At 34.9% G+C, this 26,873-nt stretch overlaps 1 protein-coding gene across 3 annotated transcripts in view; it reads right to left on the reverse strand.

Annotated features, from left to right (window-relative positions):
• Positions 1 to 4,780: 4,780 nt before the first annotated feature.
• Positions 4,781 to 26,873, reverse strand: part of LOC149835735 (protein CHROMATIN REMODELING 19-like) — a 45,608-nt gene continuing 23,515 nt past the window's right edge. For 2 of the 3 annotated variants that reach the window (XM_090008719.1, XM_090008720.1), the window contains 7 exons: positions 18,089 to 18,274; positions 17,791 to 17,964; positions 17,515 to 17,673; positions 6,226 to 6,303; positions 5,721 to 5,857; positions 5,369 to 5,587; positions 4,781 to 5,233 (listed from right to left, as the gene is read on the reverse strand). In XM_090008719.1, coding sequence (XP_089864845.1) covers positions 5,071 to 5,233; positions 5,369 to 5,587; positions 5,721 to 5,857; positions 6,226 to 6,303; positions 17,515 to 17,673; positions 17,791 to 17,964; positions 18,089 to 18,274 — 1,116 coding nt within the window. In that variant the 3' untranslated portion in view covers positions 4,781 to 5,070. Of the gene's footprint in view, positions 5,234 to 5,368; positions 5,858 to 6,225; positions 6,304 to 17,514; positions 17,674 to 17,790; positions 17,965 to 18,088; positions 18,275 to 26,873 lie in introns of those variants that run through there. The other variant, XM_090008721.1, reaches the window with a different exon arrangement.

The raw sequence follows: 26,873 nt of genomic DNA on the forward strand, positions 1-26,873 counted from the left end.
ATATGATTTCTAGACCAACCGAAACTCGAATGCAGAAAAGTAAAATATTTTTGCACTCAGAATTTCAAAACGCATCCAACGATATATAACTTGAATACAAATTTCAATTTTTGCCTAAAAATAACTCAAATTTTGCTTGAATTTAAAAGTCAAAAATTAAACTTTTTCTCACATTTTAAGTGGCTCGTTTAGACCTAGTTGATGAGACTTGGCCAAGCCCAGACTCAAAAGCATCAGTCTAATATTGAGGTTTAAACAATTTTTCTCCCAGACTTGGCCAAATTTTTGAAAAAAAATGAAAATGACTAAGTATGAAAATACATGATATTACAGTATCTGTGTTTATTATTTACCTCATTTGTCAGTTGAGTTAGATGGGGAAAATCTACTTGCTAATCTGGTTGTGCTTGATATGAGGACATTTGATGTTATTCTGGGTATGGATTGGCTCTACGAGCACTATACTGTTATCCATTATCGTGAAGGCGCAATGGTTTTATCATAACCTGATTGTCCCAAGATTGCTTATCGTGTGTTTAGACCTTCTTTGGGACGTCGTGTTGTTTCATCTCTGAAGGCTCAAAGGTATGTGAGCAGAGGAGATATTGCTTTTCTTGTGTGTTTGACTTCTGAGGAGCCTAAGGTCATATCTTTAGAGGAGTTGGAGGTAGTGTGTGACTATTCTGATGTTTTTTTTTAATGAATTATCAAGACTTCCTCCACTTTGTGATGTTGAGTTTGGTATTGACCTTTTGTTGGGGACTGTTGTAGTCTCCAAGACTTCGTATCATATGGCGCCAGCTGAGTTAGAGAAGCTGAAGAAGCAACTCTAAGGGCTTTTAGAGTGCGGATTTATTCAATCGAGTGTGTCACCTTGGGGAGCATTTGTTCTCTTCGTAAAGAAGAAGGATAGATCTATGAAGTTATGCATCGATTATCGAATGCTTAACTAGGTCACTATTAAGAACGAATATTCATTGCCCTGTGTCGAAGACCTCTTCGATCAGTTGCAAAAGGCAAAGGTAAAGATTACTTTATAACTGTGTTTATGATTATAGTGTTGTTTGTTTGTGTGATTGTGGTGGTAATATATGTGTTGCTTGTGCTTTTGTGTAGGTCTTCTCAAAGATTGATTTGATATCTAGGTATCATCAGTTGTGAATTAAGGCAGAGGATATATCTAAGACTGTGTTTCGCACTCATTGCGGACATTATGAGTTCGTGGTGATGCCATTTGGACTCACAAATGCTCCAGCCGCGTTTATGGATATGATGGATCATATTTTTCAACCATTCCTGGATTATTTTTTATCATGTTTATTGATGACATCTTGATCTATTCAGAGAATGAGATCCAGCATCAAAAGCATCTACATGTTTTTTGGAGATTGTTAGGGAGTATCAACTCTATGCTAAGTTCTCCAAATGCGAGTTTTGGCTCAGACAATTCTCCTTCCTTGGCCATGTGATTTTCGCATATGGCATGGCCATGGACCCCGCCAAAATTGAGGGAATGTTAGATTGACAACAACCGCAAAATATTTAAGATATTAGGAGTTTTCTTGGTCTAGCGGGTTATTATCGATGCTTTATTAAGGATTTCTCTTGTATTGCTTTGTTGATGATGAAACTTCTAAGGAAGGGAGTCAAGTTCGAGTGATCAGATAAGTGTAAAGAGAGCTTCTAGATGCTTAAGCAAAAACTCACTTCAGCTTTAGTTTTGTCTTTGCCATCAGGTAGTGGTTAGTTTTGTCTTGATTATCTAAGTTAAGATACAAATAAGAATTAAAATAATAATTTCATTTCTATTCCTCAGAAAATGCATCAAAAAATCTTGGGTGTTACAAAGATCAGCTTAATCCGATGAGCAGTTTGAGAGAAATATCCTCTGGAAGATAGATTATATGATTGTTCCTGTCTGTAAATCATGTTTCTATTTCGATTTTGAAACTAAAAAATGGCAACCCTAGAGGGGTTTTCGGTTTTGATTCAAAAAACGAAAGTTATAAGCATATGTCTCAACTTTCTGACTATAAAAATGTTGTTTTTTTATATTGTGTCAGAGAGATACATATATGATAATAGAGATTATTCTACAAAAAATATGTGAATATGTGAATTTTCTCCTAAATATGCAAATTTTGTCTATAATATATGCAATTTTCTTTTAAATATGTGAATTTTCTCTTAAATGTGAATTTTTTTTCTTACATATATGTGAATTTTCTTCTAAACATGTAAATTTATTTCTAAATATGCAATTTTCTCTAGAACTGAAAACCCCTCTAGGGTTTTCATTTTTTTGTTTCAAAACCAAAATAGAAACATACTCTGCAAACTAGAATAAACGAATTGTCTATCTTCCAAAGGATATTTCTCTCCAGCCACTCATCAGATCAAGGTGATCTTGGTGGCTTTGGAAAGCTAACACCATAATTTGTCTCTGTCATTTTTATTATTGTTTTGAATTTTAGTGCAGGTGGCCAAAACTAGCATAGAATAATCAGGGTTAGTGCAACCATGCATGTTTATCTCTTGTTTTAGGAACATTGTCATGGTTGTATTTTAGCCCTCATTCATCATTTTCTCAACAAAGCAAGTGTCCTTGAAATGGTCTTTATGTCTACTTTGTTTGTTTTTTTTGTGTTTTTTCAAAATCCTTCATTTTCTGAGTTGAAAATCAATGACAAAGTTTGTCACAAATCTTGGATCCAATATTTAGGCACATATTTGAGATAAAATTCAATATGCAAAGGTTTAAATGATCATTTTAATGTTGGACATTTGTGGTTTTGGACATCAGGAGAATTTTAAAAAATTATAGGGTTTTCGAAAAACACATCATTTTTGTTATACAGTATAATCATTTTCCGAATTTGAAAATGAAACCAAATCTCTAGGAATAACGATGAAATCCCAAACTATCACATTTGATGGTTTAATTAGGTCAACATTGACCTTGACAAAATGTCAAAGTCTTACCAAAATATTAATAATAAATTAATTAAAACCTAGCATAGGTTCCACATAGCTGAGACTCGGTTTAAAAATAAAGTTTGACACTAGTTGTTATAAGATCACTTAATCAATTTAAAGAGTTTACTCATGAAAAAATGCTCAAAACCCAATGGTTACCTCTCTTACCACCATTCGAATTTGACGAGTAAAGCAAATTCTCATCTTATCCAAATTTCATCAATATATATAGGAAACCCCGTATGTTCAAGGGTTTTCCTTCGCGACGTAACGCCATGCATTTTTTTTTTTTTTGAAAAAACGAGAAGTAACAGCAGTTTTGAACTGCTTCTAATTCTCTGTCTTCTGCCCAGAGATTTAGGTGGTCAAGACTGCTGCTAAAAATCATGAGCGCACAAAAAAATGACAAAGTGTTGCCGTTTGATCTTGCGCAATGAACGGCAACGCTTATGTGTTTGATGATACGGGTTAATATATATAGGAAATGAGCCTGGAGTGGAGTTCACCTTTTTAACTGAATAACCGCCCATCTACCATACATGCTTCACCAATGGCGGCCCTCCGTCTCTTAAGGGTCGACTAATAAAAGAACAAGTACTTGATAAATTTGAGGAAGAGTTTGCAAGTTAAATGGAACGAGGGCACCTTAATTATTGAAAAAGAAAAAGAAATCATTTTTTACTGTCAAGTGTTTAATCGATGAAAGGCATCTACGACTTAGTTTAAAGTTCAGCAAGATCTCTTTTATGCTCTTAGTGACTGCATCAGTGCTCCCTTGTCCTCGAGGATTAGTTTTTTAGGTGTAGAGATCTATTGGTAAGCCGCTTTCCTAGCCTATGACTTTTTATGCTAGTTTTAAGATGACGAGCGTTTGTGTTAGAACCATGGTCAGCAATACGTCAAACGGCAAAATTCGTTGAATAGCAGATACATGATATGAAAAGTTAAGCACTAAAAAATATGGATGAAAAAAAATGAACAACAAAATCATATACATCGTAATTAAATTTTATTTTATTAAACACGCTCAGAGAAAAGGGCATTCATGAGATTTCCCCTTGAATATTAATTTAGGTATAGGAATTACACGATCCAAACATAAAATTCATTGTGATCCAAACCGAGATCCGATCTGAATCCATAATTGAACTTTTTATTTCTAATCTTTTTTTAAAATAAACTTTTTCAAGTTCTAAATGTTTCTTTTAAGAACCCAAGTTTTTTTGCCTTTTTTTGTTTTGAAAAACAATTCCAATTGCGTTTTTCATTTTCAAAATTTTACTAAAAGAAGTGTTTTAAACAGAGATTTGCTAAGGTTAGAATCACTGGGCTACTGCAAGAATTTGCCCACGGTGAAAAAATAATTTGGACTCTCCGGAAGTCTCTTTACGTTTAGTTCATTGGGAGTTTTTTCTGTTATTTTCTTTCTTGTCCTGCCCTGTCCAGAAGGTAGGCAATGCCGCGGTGAAGTGCATGGACAGCTTTTCTTTCTTCTTTTTTTGAGGACAAGGCTTTTTATCTTCTCTCATGTCTTGTCGTTACGTCTGATTGTGACGCAAATGCCTGTCCCTTGGAAAACTTGGGTCATGTCCCCAAAAACTACCAACAGCCGCAGCATATCTGCGTAAGCTTCCGCAAAAAATTGTACATGTACGGTCCCTTGCCATGCCAAAAGGAAACGGCAGCTCACAAGTGCAGGTTCAGGTGCTGTGGCACCAAATAATGGAGGCATGAACATGCACAGGGACCATACCAAGCAAATTGTATTTACACAGAAACGTTTTGTAACGAAAAGTCATTCACGTACAGATAAAACAATTGATATTGATCTTCAAATCTCAAGTGACCATTGCAGGAGAGACTCAAATTTCTCGTTCCTGAGGGCTACTTTGGGGCTCAGTATTCAAAGAACCCAGTCTGAATTTCTGAATCAACCCGAGTAAACAGCTCCATGGCAACGCCAATGGAATCAAGGGAGAACACCTCTGAACCTTTCGGGAACTTTACGATGGAAAGGCCTCATTGGCTCCCCCCAGTGCTGCCAAAATGGCTCTTTTTAACTGTTCTGCCTTGAACCAAACTTACGCCTTCTGCCTAACCCAGCAAGATTGAGGCAAAAATTTCTCCCATGGTTTTCTCAGACATTTCATTTTCAGCATACAGCTCCATTCCAGATTCAAGCACTGCTGCATCCATGATCAATTTACGTTTGGCAATCCCGAAGATGTTCTCGTCAACCGTGCCTTTGGTCACAAGCCTGCAAAACTTATCAAAACTCATTAGAAACAGCCACCTTGCATTATTACGGACTGGGTTGTTCCAGTCACTTTCCTGTGCCAGAATTTTTTACAGTATCTACTTGTTTTTTTATCTCCTCAAGATTCTTAGGTACCTGTACACAGTCACAGGCTTTATCTGGCCAATGCGATGGCAGCGATCCTCAGCTTGCCGATCCATTTGTGGGTTGAAATCCATGTCATGTATAATTACAGTGTCTGCTCCTGTCAAGTTCAGTCCCTGCCCTCCTGCTCTTGTTGATAGTAAACACGCAAAAATGGAAGTATCATTGTTGAATGTGTCCACTATAGTCTGCCTTTCTGTCACCTGAGTACTGTCATCAAAGGCACAAGAGTGAACTGACAAGCAGCATCAAAGGCGTCCACCAAACATAATGCTTGCAAAACCATGAGAGAGAGAGAGAGATGATATTATAAAAATATGTTTATGAACCATGATCATACAACCTGCCATCAAGACGGCTATAGGTCACTCCTATGACATCCAAGGCCCACTCCAAAATATCAAGCATTGTAGTCCATTGGCTGAATATTAGGACGCGATGACCAGATTTCTTAAGTGAAGGTAAAAGTTCTGCCAATGCCTGCAATCAGAAGGGCGAGGTAAAAACAAGTTTATCGAAACCCAAAAGGATCAAGCAAATAGCATCAGAATCAAATGGAATAACTACAAACCAGAGTTTTAAAGCCTCAAAACTCTTAGTTGATACAGCATTGTAACAGAACCAGTATTAGTTGAATACGATCATGTATGAATTCAAGCAACCCAAACAAGTAATAGCACTGAAATCATAAGGATTCGGAACTCTAAGTCCAAGACTTCAAGTTTAGTAGACTACTTCAATTAATCTAATACTTTACCCACTTAACTTTAAATAATTCAACTAAAAGCTTGGGTCATTAAAAAATTGTTGGCCACGATGAAATCTTTAGATGGGCAAAGTAGACAAACCTGACATTTAGCAGAACCCAAAACGTGTTTCTCTTTAAGGGTGCCACTGGCATCATTGCCTCCATAAGAAACTAAAAGCTGCAATAAGATAAACACAACCAGGATATGAACAGGGAAAGGCACAATACAAATAATCCAGTAAAAGCATCCCTTGGAAGAATCATTTAAATTGACTCTGTCCATTGAAGGCCAGGAAAAGCCACCAGAAGCATATGATAGTTTGCACAAAAAATAGATATTTTCAATATTTACAGAAAATATTGATATTAAAATTGTTTACATGTATTTGATGGCACCCTTATACTGGGATTTCAGCATCGTGCTTATGTCATGAACACTTGACTAAGTATCCACACACACACACACACACACACACACATATATATATATATATATATATATATATATATAAGCTGTTAGTTCTAAGTTCTAACTAATGATTTTGTTTCAGTCATCATGAACATGATTCTTCTTAGTCGGCGTGTCATTGGATCGGGTTCACTTTTATTAAAGTTGTTTTAGTTTAAATCTAAAAGTCTGAAGCAGCGTTTTTATTTTTGGTTGAGGTTTTAAAAAAAAACCTTAACTGGTTATGATTTTTAAACATAACTTAGCAAGAAATTTACATGTGTGGGAGTTAACTAATGCTGTCCAGATTTATTTCAATGTGTTGTATTAATTAAACCTGTGATTTTTCTGCTTGATCTGCGTGTTCAGGCATCAAGGTTTGATCCTTGGAAGTATGTGTGCTGTGTGCACACAGGCAAAAAAAAAAATATACATAGAAACAGGTTCGTGGTGTGTGCTGTGCACACCCATGTGAACCAGGTTTGTGGTGTGTGCTGCACACACCCACGTGAACCAGTGCAGTGAAAGCTGTGTTTGGTAAGTGTTTAACGGTGTGTATTTTTTAATCTGATTGTATATATTAATCATAGCATGAACCTGTTTTGCAATCTGCAGAAATAGAAATGAGCATTAAACCGTGTTAGTTGCAAACAGTTTCAATGCAGAGCTGAACCTAAAACAGGTTCAGATCACTCTTGGAATGAAAAAGTATTTTCAGTTAGTTCTTTACTGTTTCTTTTTACTGTGTAAAATTTTTAATGAGCATGTAAAACTGTTTGCTACTGCATATGCCTAGAACCCATCAGGTTCAAGTTCTTGAATTCTCTTGAATCTTCAGATCTGGATGGGATCTCTGAATCCGAAATATATATACATATATATCAGTCGACATATATGTATATACATACATATGCCAACCAGAATATATATATATATATATATATATATATATGCACGATTTCGAACAAGGCATATACATAAATCTGTTTGCACTTGGGCAGGGCACGCACCTAGATCTGGTTTTCAGATGTGCATATTGACACCTAGATCTGATTTTCAGATGTGCACATTGACGCACCTAGATCTGATTTTCAGATATGCACACTTACGTACATAGATCTGAATTTCAGAGGTATACAGTCACTCACTTATGAATTGATTTTCAGTTTGTACACACACACTTAAAACTGGGTTTTTTTAGAGCATTGAACAAGAACAAAACTGATTATGTTATTCGTGTTGTTCCGAATGTTCAATTCTTTTTTGGAACCACAAAATCAGTTGGCCATAGATAATTAGATATATCTGAATTCTGAACCGAATGATTGTTGTCACTTGGTTTGTGAGGATGCTTAACTAAACCTGATTCTAAATGAAAGTTGGGCATATTTTAAAAATTGGATTTCCCTGGCATGTCATAAAATTCTAATTTTCATGCATGTAAAAGGAATCTGGTTGGCATTCAAGTTGGAATCTGAATATTTTTAGTTGCTTGAAACACTGACATGCTTGGTTCAATGTGCATTCGCTATGGATACGCATTGATGTGATATTGTGAACTCCAACTTAAATATATTTGTGTGAACCGTGTTTACTGAAATTTGCCTAGTCAGTCAAAGCGTAAGTAAAACACCTAGGCTTTGCAATTCCTATCTGGGCACCTTAAAAGGTACCAATTTTGCTGATTAGGCACTGACTAAGACGTCTAGTCGGCAAATAAGCTTCCCCCTAGGTACGAGGGCATTTTAGTCATTTATTATTCTTATATAATCTGTTATTTTATTGTATATATATAATTATAAATGTGCATGTTTTTGTGATTTGTTCTGTGAAATGATGAAAACATGCTTAGTTATATATATATATATATATATATGAGAACTCAACATATTAGGCCCTCTTTTCTTGTTCTGCCCTGTTACGCCCCATAGTTTGAAGTGTTTTATGGTATATATGAACTGTTAGATGTGTTTAGCATGCTTGATTTAGTGGGAATTGACTCTTGGATCATGTTTTTTTGATGAAAAACATATTTTTTATGAGCCAGGAAAAATTGATGCCTTCATAGCCATTGATTTTTTATCACCGGAAAAAACTATATACAGGTCAGATTCCGGTGATCCAAAAGCCAATTCCCACTAAACAAAACCTATAGATCACATATGCGGTCTTATATGTGAGAAAAATAGTGCAAACTATGATTTTTGAAGGGGCCTAACAGGGCAGAACGAGCGTATTATATATATATATATATATATATATATATGATCACACATAATTTCATACACTTTCATGCATAATTATGTGCGATAAACACTTAAAAATGCTTGTCTTCTAAGGATTTTATTGATTTTTATCAAATCGTAATTTGAGCAAATTTGAGTCCGCTTTTAGCTTTTTTGTAGAATTGAATAGATTGTTAGAAAATTAAGTCTTTTGAAATATTTGCAAAATCCTTGGACTTTTTCTGAAATTTTTCTGACAAAACCTAATTAACCTTAACTTCTAACTATAAATAGCTATTTTAGAGAAGAGGGGGATGTTTTTTCCCTCTTGAAATCTGTGCCTCTACTTCTTCTTCTTCTTCTTCTTCTTCCTCTTCTTTCACTTGTTTTCTTCTCAACCAGTTGCCTACCATATTCTTCCTTCTTCTTATTCACTCTTTCCTCTAAACCTCATCATCACCGGTTTTTTTCTTGCCCCCATCGTCAGAGAGAGAGAGAGTGGAGTGCGTGCGATTACAATGAAGAAGCCATCTTCTTTTTCTCAACCCCTCCGTCAGAGACGGACCATAAGGTATGTTTCTTCTCCCCTATCTTTGTAGTTTTAGTTTTAGTTTTTGCATGGCATATATCATATCATTGGTTGTAGTTTCGCTTGATCATTGCATATTCATCGCATCTAGATTAGTTTATTTTTATTCCACCATCTGAAAATATAAATAGAAAAATATATATAATAGTGTAGTTTAATCAGTTATCTCGATTTGTGTGCTAGTAGGTAAGCATATTCTTTTATTAGTTCTTTAGTTTGATTCATGTTAGTTGTTGTTTTTCTTAGATGTAATTAGTTTACTTTCATAAATTAGTTCAACTAGATTTAGTTTAGATTCAATAATATTAACCAATTAGGATTTTGCTTTGTTTTTTGTTAATTTATGATTTGCGATAATTAGATTTAATCATTCCTGAATGTTTTCATTTATAAGTTTTTTTATTTATATATTTAACCATGTCTTTCAATGCTTTCAGCATGTTAGATTAGTTAGTTTAGCTTTAATTAATTTGAATTAGTTATTTCATTATAGTAGAAATTGGTAGATAGAAATAGTTAATTAGTTTATTTATATTTTTTTATTTATTCAGCCAAGTAGTTAGAATTATTTATTGTTTTCAACAATCAGTTAAGTATATTTCCAATTCCAGAATTTTTATTTTGTGTACTTAGATTACACTTTTATTGTTAATTAATTAAGTATCATTTTTAGGTAGAAATCATTTTAGCCAATTTAGGTACTGGTAATTTTCTTTTAATTAGTTAATTTTAGTTTAACGTTAATTTTTTTGTTAGTAATTAAATTAGTATAGGTTCAGTTTGATGTTATTAGAACCGTTAGAAATTAATTAGTTAATGTAATTTAGGTAAGTCACATTAGCCGATTGTTATTATTTGCGTTTATGTCAATTATCGACTTTTGTTAGATAGAAGTAGTTTGTCATTTGCTTTATTATTCAGTTAATTAAAATTCCTGTGTAAATTTGGTTAGTATAGTTTTTTATGTTAGTTGATTTCATTCTTGTTAGTTAGTTGACTTCTTTTATCATTTAGTGTTTTAAGTTGTAATTTAGTTCATGAATTAGTTCTTGTTTGTTAATAGTTAGTTTTACTATTTTGTCTTTTAGTGTAGTGGTTAGTTACATGTTATGAGTATTTCATGTTAGTTTATTTCATGTTTTTATGATTTTTGGCTGAAACTATCATTAAATTTCTGTGAGTTTTTGTACTTTGTTTTGTATTTTGTCTTTTTATTCTTACAGAAAAGCGTTCAAACGTGAGGTGAGCCCTTAAAAGTATCCCTGAAAAGCCCTCTGAGATCCCCTCAAAAGCCCTTCAGAGAGCCCCTCAAGAAGCCCTTCTACAAAAAGACTAAAAACCAATGATGAAGAAACAAAAAAGGGAAGCAGTGAAGATAAAAATGGACTACAAGCTCGAGCACTGAAGACATTTTCTTTTATTTTTAGATTAAGATTTATTTTATTCTATTTATTGAATTCATTGGGTCTGTAATAAAACTGTCGCGACTTGAATAAGGAGCACCCGAGCTGAGGCAGACGAGACGAGACGAGAGGAGAGGAGAGGAGAGGAGAGGAGAGAGAGAGAGATCGGCTAAGAGAACTCGTTAATCTGATTAGGGGTAATCTCTATGTTTAAATAGAGAGAGGCCAATGTAAAATTTTACACACAAGTCCCTCATTAAACACTAAATATCAAATAACCTCTAGTTTAAGAAAACTTAAACTTAAAACCTCTTAATCTCAACACTCTCCCTCAAGCTGGAGCATAGATATCAATCATGCTCAGCTTGTCACAACATTTTGAGAAATTTGGTCTAGCAAGAGGCTTTGTAAACATATCTGCAACTTGGTCCTCCGACTTTAAATATTTGGTAGTGATATGACCAGCTTGAACCATATCTCTTACATAGTGGCAATCAACCTCAATGTGATTTGTTCTCTCATGAAAGACAGGATTGTTCGCTATATATGTGGCAGCCTTGTTATCACACATCATGGTCATAGGAGAGGAAACCTTCACCTGAAGATCATGAAGAACAGTACAAACCCACATTAATTCAATAGTTTTTTGGGCCATAGCCCTATATTCTGATTCTGCACTCGACCTAGAAACCACATTTTGCTTCTTACTTCTCCATGAAATTAAGTTGTCTCCCAAAAACACACAGAATCCTGTGGTAGATTTTATATCCACTACAGATCCTGCATAGTCAGCATCAGAGTAGGCCACTATCTCCAGAGTTCCACCTTTCCTGAATAATAACCCTTTTCCAGGAGAAGAATTTAAATACCTGAGAATCATTATAGCTGCATTCCAGTGCACCTCAGTTGGTTTGTCCATAAATTGGCTATCTTTGTTTACTGCTAAAGCAATATCCGGCCTGGTCACAGTTACATAAATTAGCTTCCCTACTAGTGAGCGATAGCTTTTGCTATCAATCAGTTTTGACCCTTCTTCAAACAACTGAACTTTATGATCCATGAGAATATTTGTTGGTTTAGCTCCCAACATTCCAGTTTCCTTTAATAAGTCAAGAACATACTTCCGTTGAGACAAAATCATCCCTTCACGGCTCCTGGCAACTTCTATACCCAGAAAATATCTAAGTGAACCAAGGTCTTTTGTAACAAAGTGTTTTTTAAGATGAGCCTTTGTGGCTTCAATATCTTTCACATCATCTCCTGTAAGAATGATGTCATCCACATATACCACCATAACAACTATTCCTGAGTTAGTTTTCTTGATAAATAGTGTATGATCTGTCGCTGACCTATTAAAGCCAAAGTGTGACATCACTTCAAACAACTTTTGAAACCATGCACGCGGACTTTGTTTCAAGCCATAAATCACCTTTCTCAATCTACACACCTTCTGACACTCTTCCTCAACCTCAAATCCTGGAGGTTGTTGCATGTAAACTGTCTCAGATAGATCCCCATATAGAAATGCATTTTTCACATCTAATTGACACAAGCTCCAACCATAATGAACAGCTACTGAGAGAACAAGACGAATGATGCCCATCCGTGCAACAGGAGAAAAGGTTTCAAAGAAATCAATACCATAAGTCTGAGTATACCCTTTTGCTACTAATCTGGCCTTATACCTTTCAATAGAACCATTTGATTTGTACTTTATTGTATATACCCATTTGGGTCCAACAATGTCAACATCCACTGGGGAATCAACTAGATCCCATGTATGCTGAGACAATAAAGCATCCATTTCTTCTTGCATAGCCAGCTTCCACCGGTTATCTAGCTCTGTCTATTGATAGTTCGGAGGAATAGTTTCAGCAGATAAGGCTGAAATAAAAGTTTTCATCTGATTTCCAATTCTGACATCGAAGACAAAATGAGATATGGGATATAAGGTACATTGTCGTGTCCCCTTTCGTAGAGCGATATGCCTCTTATCATCATCATAAAGATCACTATTGTCAGTAGTACTTACCTCAGGAGAAGAAGAGGATGAAGGCACTTGCGGAGGTGGAGCTCTATGCACATATACCAATGGAGGATTATTAAATCGTGAAGAGGATGAAGTTTGGTCCGGTAATAAGGGAACAGATTCCAAAGGAAAAGGAGGTATAGGTAATGGAAAAGACTCAGCCGGACCAACCTGCAGCGGGGAACCGGTACTAGAGTAATATGGAATGGATTCCAAGAAAGATACATCCGCACTGACATACTCTCGGCGAGAAATAGGATCATAACATCGATATCCCTTTTGATTTTTTGGATAACCTATAAATATGCATTTTGTAGCTTGAGCAGCTAATTTATCACGGTCAGGGCCAAGTTTATGTACAAAACAAACACATCCAAATATTTTTGGTGAGAAAGAGAAGAATGGGGCATTAGGTTTTAGGATATTTAATGGAATTTGATCACACACAGAAGATGAAAGCATGCGGTTGATCAGATAACAAGCAGTGATAATCGCATCACCCCAATATAACGCAGGAACATTGGATTGAATCATAAGGGTCCGGGCAACATCAAGCAGGTGCCGGTGTTTTCGCTCAGCCACCCCATTTTGTTGAGATGAATAGGCACAGGTAGTTTGGGGTTGAATGCCATGATCTTGGTAAAATTGTAACAGAACTTTTGATTTAAACTCAAGAGCATTATCAGTGCGAAGAATCTTGACAATAGATTCAAACTGAGTTTTTATTTCAAGAATTAAGGATTTGATAATACTTGGAACTTCAAATCGTTCTTTTTACCCATAACAACTTAGAAAAATCATCAACAGTAACAAGATAATATCAGCACTAAGTCCTAGTAGGAATCTTACTAGGACCACATACATCTACATGAAGAAATTCAAAAACTTTATGACTAGACTGACTCTGACTCGAAGGGAACGAACTTCGATGATGCTTGCCCAACTGACATGCTTCACACTGAAATGATGTAGTAGAAGGAATTTGAGGAAAGACATAACAAAGTTTTGACAATGAAGGATGACCAAGACGACGATGCCACCGAACAGGACTGGATGAGTGTTCCACTGCAGCATAAACATTACCCATTGGATGATGTAAGTAGTAGAACTCCATTTTCTTCATAGCCTCCACCAATCTTCTTCCCCGTCAGCAAATCCTGAAAATGACAACCCATCGGATCAAATATCACTCTAAAGTTTAGTTCTTTTATAAGGCAACTAACAGAGAGTAAACTTTGAGAAAAATTGGGAGCATGAAGAACATTTTTCAACTGTAAGGTGGAGGATATAGAAATATTTCTCTGACCATCAACTGGTGAGGAACTCCCATCGGCTAATGAGACTCCTCGATGAACAATAATATCCTTTAGATCTGAAAAGACAAGCGAATTTCCACACAAATGTTTGGATGCACCTGAGTCAATAATCCACTTACTATCATTCAGATGAAGATTATTCCCTGTTGAGTAGGCCCGGCTACAGGAGAGGTGGAACTCGAAGGGCAAAGAGCTATCAGCTCATCATATTCTGCTCGACTGAGGGTGATACTGTCACTTGCAGAGGTATTATCATGTACATTTGTTGCCTCTAGTGTAGTAACATTTGCTTTTGGAGCATATGACTTTGATGAAGAAGAGGTTGGCCAACCATGCTTATCCCAGCAACGATCTTCTAAATGTTCAGATTTTCCACAGAATGTACATTGAAGTTTTCCTCTGCCTCTCATACCTCTCCCACGACCTCATCCTCTGATATTCTAAATACTTGCACGCCCATAACCAGATGAGACAGCTAGAGCAGATAACTGAGACACAGGATGAGATTGTGGAAGAGAGATCGCAAGTCTAATCAAACGATTGTATGCATCAGCAAGAGTAGGTACATCTGATCCTGTCAACATTTGGACTTTTGCAACAGAGAATTCTGAAGATAAACCTGTAAGAAACCGAGCAACCATAGTCTATTCTTGATGATCCTTTTGCTTCGAACAACAAAGAGGCATGTGAGCATTGAGTCTTTCAAACGCAGCTTTGACGGAGGCATAGTACTGGACCAAGGTCTGATCTCCCTACTGCAAATTATATATCTCCTGTTCGACTTGCAGGATACGACTCACATTAGTCTCTTGTGAGTACGTATCTCGAAGATTGTCCCACATCTGTTTGGTTGTATTATAGTAAATTAAACCATCTGCAATATGGGGTTCAACACTATTCATGATCCATGACATAACGATGTCATTATCTTCGTCCCAAGTAACGTATTTTCCCACCTTTTCATTGGGTTCATCTTCCAACAAAATATGTTTTCTACGATGTCCAGATACCGACATCATAAAAGTTCTGGACCACCTGGCATAGTTAGTTTCATTCAACCTTACAGAAGAACAATACGAGAAGGGATTTGCAAAAGCCTTATACTCCCCAATATGTTCAATTTTGGAATCACATTTCTAAGTTTCACCCATACTGAATATTTGATGCTATTGCAGCTGCCACAAAAAATCAGATTCACTCACTTGAACAGCGTGTTTTATAATCACACATCAGTCAAGTCCACGACTACACAAAGTTTGCCACACCAGAAATAAAATTCACGACATGCTACAATTGACACAGAAAGTAGCGTGTTTCACAATCATGCATCAGCCAATACCACGTCTGCACCTGACTATTCAGCCCACGTCAGATACAATTGGTAAAACAAGTCAGAAATATAGATCTGAGAAAGCCAGAACAGCGTCCAACATGACGACTTGTTCATGGTCAGATTTTAGCACCTGTACTCAACACATAAATCCCACGACAGTAGATAAAAGCTTCCCACAAAAAAAAAACTTTCCACAAAGCAGGGAATCACGCCTGCTGCTTCCACGACACAAAAAAAATAATATTAACATGTTGCTTCCACGGCACACATGTTACGGCTGCTAAAAAAAATTCACAAAAAACAGGAATCACGACTGTTGCTTCCACGACACAGAAATGACAAAAAAAACTAATTAACAGGTTGCTACTATTGCACATAAATCACGCCTGGGCCTGAGAAGAAAAAAACCTTCCACGACACATAAAAGCATGCCTGCTCTTCCGTAACTCCCAACCGCAATCGATCTGTAGATCTGATTACAGATTTGTGTCATGACGTGAGTCAGACATCAGATCTGTGATCAGATCTATGCAATTAGAAAAAAAAAACCCACACCTGTTTACGATTTGGTGTAGAACAATCACGTTTTCAGGATCCCGAGATTCATGGCTTTGATACCATGTCGCAACTTGAATAAGGAGCACCCAAGCCGAGGCAGACAAGACGAGAGGAGAGGAGAGAGAGAGAGAGAGAGATCGGCTGAGAGAACTCGTTAATCTGATTAGGGCTAATCTCTATGTTTAAATAGAGAGAGGCCAATGTAAAATTTTACACACAAGTCCCTCATTAAACACTAAATATCAAATAACCTCTAGTTTAAGAAAACTTAAACTTAAAACCTCTTAATCTCAACAAAAACCATTTATTATTTTTTTGTAAGCCCTCCGTAGAGGGAGGCACTCATTCTTTTATTTAGTTAATTAATTTTTATTTTCAAGGCAACAAAAGTAGTTCTGTGTGGGGTACAAAAGTACTTATCCCGTTCCTTGAGTTTGACTCAGACTTCACCACTAGTGTGAACCGGTTTTTTATGATTTGATGCACGGTTTGCATAAACGTTTTTACTGAAAATATATCTCAAAAATACTCTATTGAAAAAGATGCATCATCAATATATATGTGTGTGTGTGTGTTTTACTTTGCTTTTGGGATTTTTTCTGCAAAACATTGAAAGCATGCACAGTTAATATTAATTGATTATGTTTTTTTATATATGTGTGTTACTTTGTTTCATATGTATATATATGGTATTTATATATGTTATGTGTTATTGTGCTTTTGTGAAAGGCTGAAAGCATATTTTGTTGATTATATTGAATATGTTATAAATAATTGTATATATATATATATTGGTTATGTTTATTAATATATTTTGTGAAAGCATGTGTAATTTTGTACTTGTGTAATGAAATTGAAAACATCTTATTAGTAAAAGAATTAAACATATTTTTATGTATATTTTGTATACTTTTTTATATTTTAATTGGAGTACTGACTAGTCCGACTAATCCCGCCTAGTCATCGATTAATCTTTTTAGGGGTCGACCGACTAGGCACCGCCTAGGGCTTTTGACTACATAGTTCTCTTCCAATGAAAAGCTAACTTTAAGAACAATCATGTGCTTTAAGTATGCTTAGTCAGAGTTCAACCTACTAATTAATACAATGGTCTAGTTTTCACATATTGTAAATCAAGCAAAAATATTTGGTGAATTTGATGGTTTAAAAGCAGACAGCAGCATGGTCTAGTATACAAAATATAACCAAAGCATGAAGAGAAGTAGCATACAAGAGCGCACAAATTGAAAGCAAACAGCATCATGATCTTATATATAAGATATCGCTAGAATCATGCATGCAATCAGTCATGGGAGAAAAATATATTTTCACAAATCAAAAGACCATGCTTTGAGAGAAAATGGTAATATGTTCTACTAGTTGATATACCCAAAAGAATGCAACAAGCATGAATGTTTGTATATGTATGTGTGCTGACACACCAGACAACAATTGAGGGATAAAACAAAATTCAAACAAGTAAATCACCTTGTGAATGGCAAAATCATTGTAATTTTTGAGCTCTGAAATTACTCTCTCTAATGTGCATTCAAATCCAAATGCACCCCTTGGATGAAAGATTCGAGCTAAACTAACAACATCATTCTCACTAAAGATCCGCCTTACCAACAATGGGTGGTTTGCAATCTGTGAAAAAAATGAAGTGCTTAGAGCCATATCTCCATAGAATTTTAACAAAATGCTCTGATCACAAACGCAGCTTTCCATGAGATTTTAATAAATTGTTGCAAACACTAGCAGCACCTTCCTGAACTGTGTAAAATAGTTGGAAACTTGACGGCGTGGTAGAAAACTAATGACTTTTTGTTCTGCAGCAGCAGAATTCTTTGTAGCACGAGCTTCACAAGCTGCACGATATTCATTAATTGATTCCCTATAAGCAGTATCCTGTTCTGGTTCCATGGTTACATATTCGACCTGCAAAAAGATTTCTGGCATCATAAAAAAAAAGAATAAGCAAGAACAAAACCAAGATAGACAATTCATTGTCCCCGAATGGCATTCACTTAGCAAAAATATGGTTTAAGGTAGTCATATATACCCTCTGTATTTTGGGGACAAGTTGCTGCATGACATCTGATTTCAATCGTCTCAAGACAAAGGGTGCCAACATGGATTTTATGCGCACAATCATATCTTTATCTTCTGCATTCAATAACTTTTTCAAATCTGCATCTCCAGTCTCAAAAATGTCAGGCATCATGAACTCTAGCAAGGACCACAATTCCTGCAGTAAAATATTAAAAAAATCATTAATACAAAACAATTATGAACTGATGTGCCACAAAGAAGAAGCATGAGGGCCTATGATGGCATGTCTATAGTTATGGTGCCTAGAAATCCATATAAAAATCAGTACTTAGGAAGCTTAATTAGAAATATATGCTATCTAGAATAGTATAGGAGTTTTGATGTCAGAAAATGTGAACGTGTTTCTGCATGAATGTGTACAAATATGTGCTTGATTTGTTTATTTATTTTCTTGTTCGAGAAAATCATGTCACATGGCCAAGAGATTGAAACAAAAGCTTCATATGTAGCCTTTTTCCCTGTCCCAGTTGTTCACACAATGTGCAAAGCTTGGTTTAACTCTGACTTAAAAGTGTTGTCCAAAACTTGTGAAGTTGCAAGAGAATTCAACAATGATAATGAAAGTTCATCAACTCCTTAAAGACTTTAATTTCTCAGAGACAAGTTGGCTAAGAAAGTTTGATGACAAACCGGACTGGGTTGAAGAAGAATCCATGATTACGAGATACGTGAATATGAAGTAGAAAATACTCTAAGAAAGGAGCAATTGAATGGCTAATCAAACGTCGAAATAAGGTGATTGTTTAGATTCAGTCCAAAAGTGAATTGGTTACAACTGAATTCGGATCTGCAATTGCAATAAATCTGCTGTCCCTTTTTTTTTTTTGAACAGAGATCAGATCAGGTGAATATTCAAATTATCACTTCAATATTCATGAGTCAAGCCACCTGAACATGCCGTGTTCGATTAGCATTAATAGGCTTTAAAAAAAAATCGTTATACCACGATCACGATAAAATCGTGTTTTCAGATTGATTGATCAAAGATCAGTTTTCAGATGAGAGAATAAGAAAACAGATTCTAAGATGAAAGATCACGAGTTTTTCTTGGAATATAGTAGTGATTCAAGAAGGCGGGTTCTAGGAAACATGTGTTTCAAGAAAGTGTTTCAAGATGAGAACACGACAAATCTTCTAAGCCTGTGAGCAGCCTTTTTTTTTAAAGAAAAAGACGTGTTTCAGATGAAAACACGAAAGCACTTTCAAGAAAAGATGGAGACGAGAAGAAGAAATCTTATTTTGGGAGATAATACGATAACACAGATTTCAAAAGAGAAGAAAAACCAAGAAATAGTGAGGGAAGGATATTTCCTTACTGAAATCAGATATTCTCTATGGTCATACCTTTTGGAAGCAATACCGAGCCCTAGATCCAACCTTGCTCTTATACCATGTTAGATCTTGAGTTTTCACCTGACCTGATCTGCAATAGGAGAAAAAGGTGAGAAGAAAAAGGTAGAAGAAGAAGAAGACACTGAGGTAGAGGAAGAAGACGTTGAGACGTTTTGGGCTGCACAGGTTCGCGTTTTTCATAACGTACGTGACCTGATTCTTCATATTTATATATTAGGTTACAAAGCAATTTGATTATGGACATAACTGTCCTACAACAAACATAATATTACAAGAGTGTCCCAGTAAACACGTCAATCACTCAAATCCCAGTTTGGGTCTGGATCAAACCCAAACTAGTCCAGCCCATTTCACGACACTTAATAAAAATGACCATAAAGTCGTTGGGGCTCCAATGGTCATAAATATGACCGATGGAGGGCTCTCAACGACTCTATTGGGAGCCCCTCCTCTCCTTTGTACTCTGTAAATAAGGACCCTTGTCCCCATTTGTTTCTATGCTTTTCTCCAAGCATTCTTATTAATAAAAGGATATATTTTTTATGTTTTTGTGTTCCTATTTGACTCTTTATAGCCATTATATCCCCTTTGTGCTTGTGTAGTGCCTTAGTGCTCTTGTATTGTCCCTTAGTAGGACTTGTGTATGTGCTTGTGCACTTTGTTTTTATACTTCCACATACTTCATTACATATTTCTACTAAATCTACCTAATTCTAGTTATCGTACTAGCATTTTATAATATATCTAGTGCTTGCATTCAATGCTTCTTGGATTCTTGAGCTCTTTTTTTTCTTCCATGGAAAAAGGCAATGTGTAAAGAGCTAACCAACTTGGGTTGATGTTCAGCAGATTTAATTAGGCTCAAGCAAATTCTGAGATGGGCTCCCAATAGGGTCAGGTGAAAACTCAAGATCTAACATGGTATAAGAGCAAGGTTGGATCTAGGGCTCGGTATTGCTTCCAAAAGGTATGACCATAGAGAATATCTGATTTCAGTAAGGAAATATCCTTCCCTCACTATTTCTTGGTTTTTCTTCTCTTTTGAAATCTGTGTTATCGTATTATCTCCCAAAATACGATTTCTTCTTCTCGTCTCCATCTTTTCTTGAAAGTGCTTTCGTGTTTTCATCTGAAACACGTCTTTTTCTTTAAAAAAAAAGGCTGCTCACAGGCTTAGAAGATTTGTCGTGTTCTCATCTTGAAACACTTTCTTGAAACACATGTTTCCTAGAACCCGCCTTCTTGAATCACTACTATATTCCAAGAAAAACTCGTGATCTTTCATCTTAGAATCTGTTTTCTTATTCTCTCATCTGAAAACTGATCTTTGATCAATCAATCTGAAAACACGATTTTATCGTGATCGTGGTATAACGATTTTTTTTAAAGCCTATTAATGCTAATCGAACACGGCATGTTCAGGTGGCTTGACTCATGAATATTGAAGTGATAATTTGAATATTCACCTGATCTGATCTCTGTTCAAAAAAAAAAAGGGACAGCAGATTTATTGCAATTGCAGATCCGAATTCAGTTGTAACCAATTCACTTTTGGACTGAATCTAAACAATCACCTTATTTCGACGTTTTATTAGCCATTCAATTGCTCCTTTCTTAGAGTATTTTCTACTTCATATTCACGTATCTCGTAATCATGGATTCTTCTTCAACCCAGTCCGGTTTGTCATCAAACTTCCTTAGCCAACTTGTCTCTGAGAAATTAAATAATTCAAATTTCCTGACTTAGAAGAGACAGATGGTTCCTTTTATCAGGAGCCAAAGATCTCTTTGGTCATATGGCTGGATCAATTTCAGCCCCACCAAAGTTCATTGCAAAGGAAGAAACAGACGCACAAGGGGATGCATCTACTAAGCTTGTTCGAAACTTGGATTATGTCTCTTGGATGAAAAAAGATCAGGCATTAATTGCCTACATCACATCTACCTTGTCTCAGGAAGTACTAGTTGTTATTCCCGACGACTGCACAGCGATGGAATTGTGGGACAGGTTGAAATAGACATACTCTCAGATATCCGAAGCCAAAGTTTTGTTTCTCAAGCGTGAATTCCAGCTTCTCAAGAAAGGCAGCATGTCTATCATGGAATATTTGAATAAGGTGAAGACTAATACAGATCAACTTGCCATTATTGGATGTGAAATGTCGAACAAAGATAAAGTACAACAAACATTGAATGGTTTGGGCCCAAATTATCATGTATTGGTGACATCATTGTTGTGCTTGCCCATGCTTCCTACATTTGAGGACCTCAGGGCAAAATTTCTACAATACGGAATGTAGTTGAAAGGCATTGCTGAAGATTCTGGTGCTCAATCTGATTTCCAAGATGTTTTAGCTACTGGGTTCTCCTATGGTCGTCGTCGTGGAGGAAATAGCTTCGAAGGAGGAAGAGGTCGTGGTAGATTTGCAGGTTCAGGTTTGCTTCTCACACCCAATATGCCGTTCAACTCCAATGCAAAGAACCAAAATCAAAGAGTTGTCCCAACATGTTACCTGTGCAATAAAAAGGGACATATTAAGGCAAATTGTTGGTTTAATCCTCAAAATAAAGGAAAGTTGCAAAACACTAAGAGCAAGAAGGAAGATAATGTTACCAAAACTGATGGGGAGGTGAAACAACTTTTGCTGATAGCATTGTCTGGGTTGCACTTGAAGCAGAATGATCAAGGGTTATGGTATGTTGATTCAGGAGCAGCGACCCATGTTACGGGGGATGTTGATAAGCTCTCAAGCTCGGTTCCTTACATTGGTAAAAATAGTATTGTTACTGGAGATAGATCTCACCATCATATTTCTCACATTTGTGATGCAATCATTCATTTGTCAAAATCATCTCTCAGTTTGTCAAATGTCATTCATGCTCCTAACATAAAAAAGAACATTATTTTTTTGTCCAAACTTGTTGATGATACACATTCTTATGTTGAATTCACTCCCTCTTCTTTGTGTGTCAAGGATCTTCAAACGAGGGAGACATTCGCTGAAAGAGAACGAAAAGGAAATATGTATATCTTCAAGGAAGATCCATTTGCGCATACAAGTTCCGTCTTGAAGCCCTTATTGAAGTCTAAGTCCTTTCAGTCTGAGTTATCTTTGTCCAGTCCTGAGTCAGTTTTTAGCCTTTCTAAATGTAATAAGCCAAGTCTTTGGCATGACCGTCTTAGTCACTGTAGTTATTCCTTTCCTGAGAAACTTGTATCAAGTAAATTAATTCCTAAATCAAGTTTAACTCTTGAGGAAAATAATAAAAAGTGTTCCAGTTGTCAAATGCGTAAGAGTCATGTTCTTCCTTTTAATTCTATAAATAAAAGAGCTCCAAGACCTTTTGAAATTGTTTATTCAGATGTTTAGGGTCTTGCACCCGTCTGTTCTTATTCTAGCAGCAGATATCATCTCATCTTTATTGACAGTTATTCTCGTTATACTTGAAAATTCTTTATGAAGCATAAGTCTGAAACTTTTCATATATTTCGCAACTTTCATGCCTTTGTTCAAAACCATTTCTCTACCAATATTCTACATTTTCACTGTGATGGAGGTGGTGAGTATATATCGAAGGATTTTATTGATTTTCTCCAAAGTAATGGAATAAAGTGTATAGTGTTTTGTCCACATACGCCACAACAAAATGAGATTGCTGAAAAAAAGCATAGGCATATTGTTGAAACGGCCATGAGCATGATGCATGATAGCAATCTTCCCATTAGTTTGTGGACAGAAGCATTCCATTAGGCAGTCTATATTATAAATCGCCTGCCCATGACAGTTTTACAAAATAGTTCACCATATTTTTCTCTTTTCGGCATTCAGCCTGATTATGATGTTCTGCGTGTGTTTGGATGCACTTGCTATGTTCATATTGATGATTCTCTTAGGAATAAATTCCAACCAAAGGCTTCCAAGTGTAGGTTCGTGGGATATGCAGATGATTACAAAGGGTATTGGTGCTATGATCTTATGCCTAAGCGTGTTAAAATTTTCAGGAATGTTGTGTTTGATGAGAATAATTTTGGAAATGTATTGTTTAATACATGTCAAAGAATTCCCAGAGAAGAAGTTTATCATATATGGATGAATGGAGAATTATTTGCAAGTGTTTATGGTGATTGCTCATCTCAGTATACTCAGGAAACACAGTCGGATGACCAAGATGACATCGACTCAGGCCAAGCGGGATTACCACAATCCGATGATCAGGTCGGTGGAGCTTCATATGCTGAAGAAGAGGCAGACCCACAATCTCATCCTATTGATAAATTTAAAGGGTATGTGTATGTGCGAAGAGAAAAAGGCACTCCCCATGTTCCTCACATTAAACCAGATACTTATGTGCCTGTTGGAAACTTGAGGAGTTCAAATAGAATCCGACATCCTATTGACAGGTGGGTCAGCTACAACAATTTTTCTATAGATCAACTCTTTTTATCTCAGGTTGATAAGCATGATGAACCTGTGGGTTTCATCAAGCCGTGAAATCAAACAAATGGATCGATGCCAAGAATAAAGAAGTGGAAATGTTTCATGAATGTCAGACATGGAAAATTGTTTCCAGACCTCCTAACAAAAATGTTGTTGATTCTAAGTGGGTTTATAAAATTAAGTACAAACCCGATGGCTGTAAAATTGTGTATTTTAGTATTTAGTCATTTTATAATTTTATCAAAAATTTGGCTAAGTCTGGGAGAAAAATCGTTCGAGACTCGATTTTTAGACTGAAATCTTTGAGTCTGGGCTTGACCCAGGTCTTATCGACAAGGTCGAGGCAAGCCAAACAAAACGTGAGAAAAAGTTTTAGTTTTGACCTTTAAATTCAAGCAAAATTTGAGAAATTCGGGTTATTTTCAGGCAAAAATCGTAATTTGGTGTTCGTGTAATATATCGTTGGATGCGTCTCGAAATTCTGAGCGCAATGATATTTTAGTTTTCTGAATTTGAGTCCCGGTTTGCCCAAAAATCGCATTTTTCTAAAAATTGAGCAGTTTGTCAAAATGGATCCGAAGTTGGATCGAATTGGATCCAAGGCCTAAGATCCGAATTTTTATAGATTTTGGTCTGTGGTCATTGCAAATAAATTTTCTTTTATTCTTTTTTAGGGGAATAAAGAGAAAAACTCTAGCAAGGTCTCACTTGACCTTTTGAAAAAGATATTTTGAAATTACTCGACTCCATTTTGAAATTTGCGAGAAAATGGGGAAACGGGATTCGCTCGTCGGTACGAGATTCAACCATTCCTGGCGCCTTTACCAGGGGTAATCGAACCAAAGATCAAATTTATGCCTTTGCTTTGCCTAAATTTGTCTAACAAATTATTCTAAGTCCTAAAATGCAGATTGAATCATGCTTGTGCTATGATTTTGAATTTTGAAAATGTGTATACCTTTTGGAAATGTTTCAGAAATTTGAATTTTTTAAGTGATTCTGAAATGGATTTGAAAATATCTTTTTAGAAATGACTTTGAAACTCGAAAATCGATTTTGAATTGAGAAATTGGACTTTGAAATGAACTTGAATTGAAAAGCTTTTGAAATTGAAAAACTTTGAAATTGAATTCAAAGTTAAGTTTTGAAATTTGAATTGATTTGAAATAGAAGATCGAAATTTGAATTTTAAGTTTGGTTTTTGAATTGCGAATTGAATTCAGAAATCGAACTTGGAATTATTTGAAGTTTGAAAATCAGAATGAAATTGAACTTGAGGTTTGATTTGAAATTGAATTTGGAATTTAAAATGGAAATTAAAAATCAGAATTTGGAATTGAAATTGGAAATTAAGATTGAACTTTGAATTAAAATTGAAGATTGAAAATTGAAAATGTTATTGAGTTTGAAAATTAATTTGAAAATTAGAAATTGAAATTTTGGAAATGAAATTGGAATTTAAAATTGGAAATTCAAAGTGAAATTTGAATTTTAGTTTGAAATAAAAATCAAGAATTGAAATGAAATTAAGAATTGAAATTTTGAGAAATAGAAAATTAAAGATTGATATTTGAAAATGAAATTCAAATTTTAGAATTTGGAATTTGAATAAAATAGGAAATTGAAATTGATATTTGAATTTAAAATGAAACTCAAAATTGAAAATTTTAAATTCGAAAATGGAAAACTTAGAATTAATATTTGAATTTCAAATGAAAATAAAATTCAAATTTTGGAATTTTAAAGAAATAGAAAAATTGAATTTGATACTTTGAAAAATTAAAATGAAATTCAAAATTGAAATTTGGAATTTGAGAAATAGAAAGTTAGAAATAAAAATCGAAAATTGCAAATTGAAAATGACTATTTGAGATTGGATTCAAAAAATAGAAAAATGAGAATTAAAAAAAAAGAACAATTTTGAATTTGTAAATGAAAATCAAAATTGACTTTAAAAGATGAAAATTGTTTTTGAAAATCATTTCAAAAATCACTTGGAAATTTTAAAAATAACTTGAAATAATAAAAAAATTAATGATGCAATTATATCTTAAATGATAAATGCATTAAAAGGATTTGTTTGAAATTGACTTTAAAAAGGAAATTTCATTCTTTAATAGAATTAAAACAAGATTAAAATTTTAATATATTCATGACTATGGCCACAAACATATTCCAATTTAATCTTTATTTAAATTTTAATAAAGAATGAAATTAATTTTGTGCCTTTATATAATTGAAACAAGATTAAATTTTCGTATATTTATGACTATGGCCACGAATATACTTTGATTTAATCTTTATTTTAGATTCTAATAAAGGAAGAAAATGTATTTGAAATATGATGATTTTCTAAAATGAACTGTATTTTAACAAAGAATAACAATTTTAAGCATAATTCATATTTCGACTATGGTCGTGAATACGAACTTTACTTAACATTATTTATCCTTTATTAAAATTGTGAACGTGTCATTCGTGTTTTTCCATAGTGAATTAAAAATAAAAGAAAAATAAATGCAACCAATTAATTATGAGAAATTAAAATTATTTTATATGCTCATTCATTCTAAACTAAGCATAAAGTAAATTTCTCATTAATTGAATTATTACAACACTTGAACAAATTTACATCAATTAAAAATAAAGAAAAGGAAAATTCTGCAAAATTACTAAACATGTTAGAAATAAATGCAGGCTTTTATGGATTTCCTTCCATTATTGAAAAAATTGAAGAAAATTCAAGTTTTAGCCTTTTTATGCCCCAAAAATGAAAGAAAAATTCATAAACATATTAAAAATTGATGAAATTTGATTTGAAGGTTTCTAATAACCTTAAAAGCATCCTAGAATCAAAAAATGCAGAAAAGATTTGGAGGAAAACCCAAATTTGGGTTTTTTTATCCAAGTAAAACAAGATATTTCAAAATTTGAGATATGCAA

Source organism: Nuphar pumila, chromosome 6 (genome assembly GCF_984573655.1).
Source record: "Nuphar pumila chromosome 6, dmNupPumi1.hap1.1, whole genome shotgun sequence".
NCBI classification, from domain to species: Eukaryota; Viridiplantae; Streptophyta; class Magnoliopsida; order Nymphaeales; family Nymphaeaceae; genus Nuphar; species Nuphar pumila.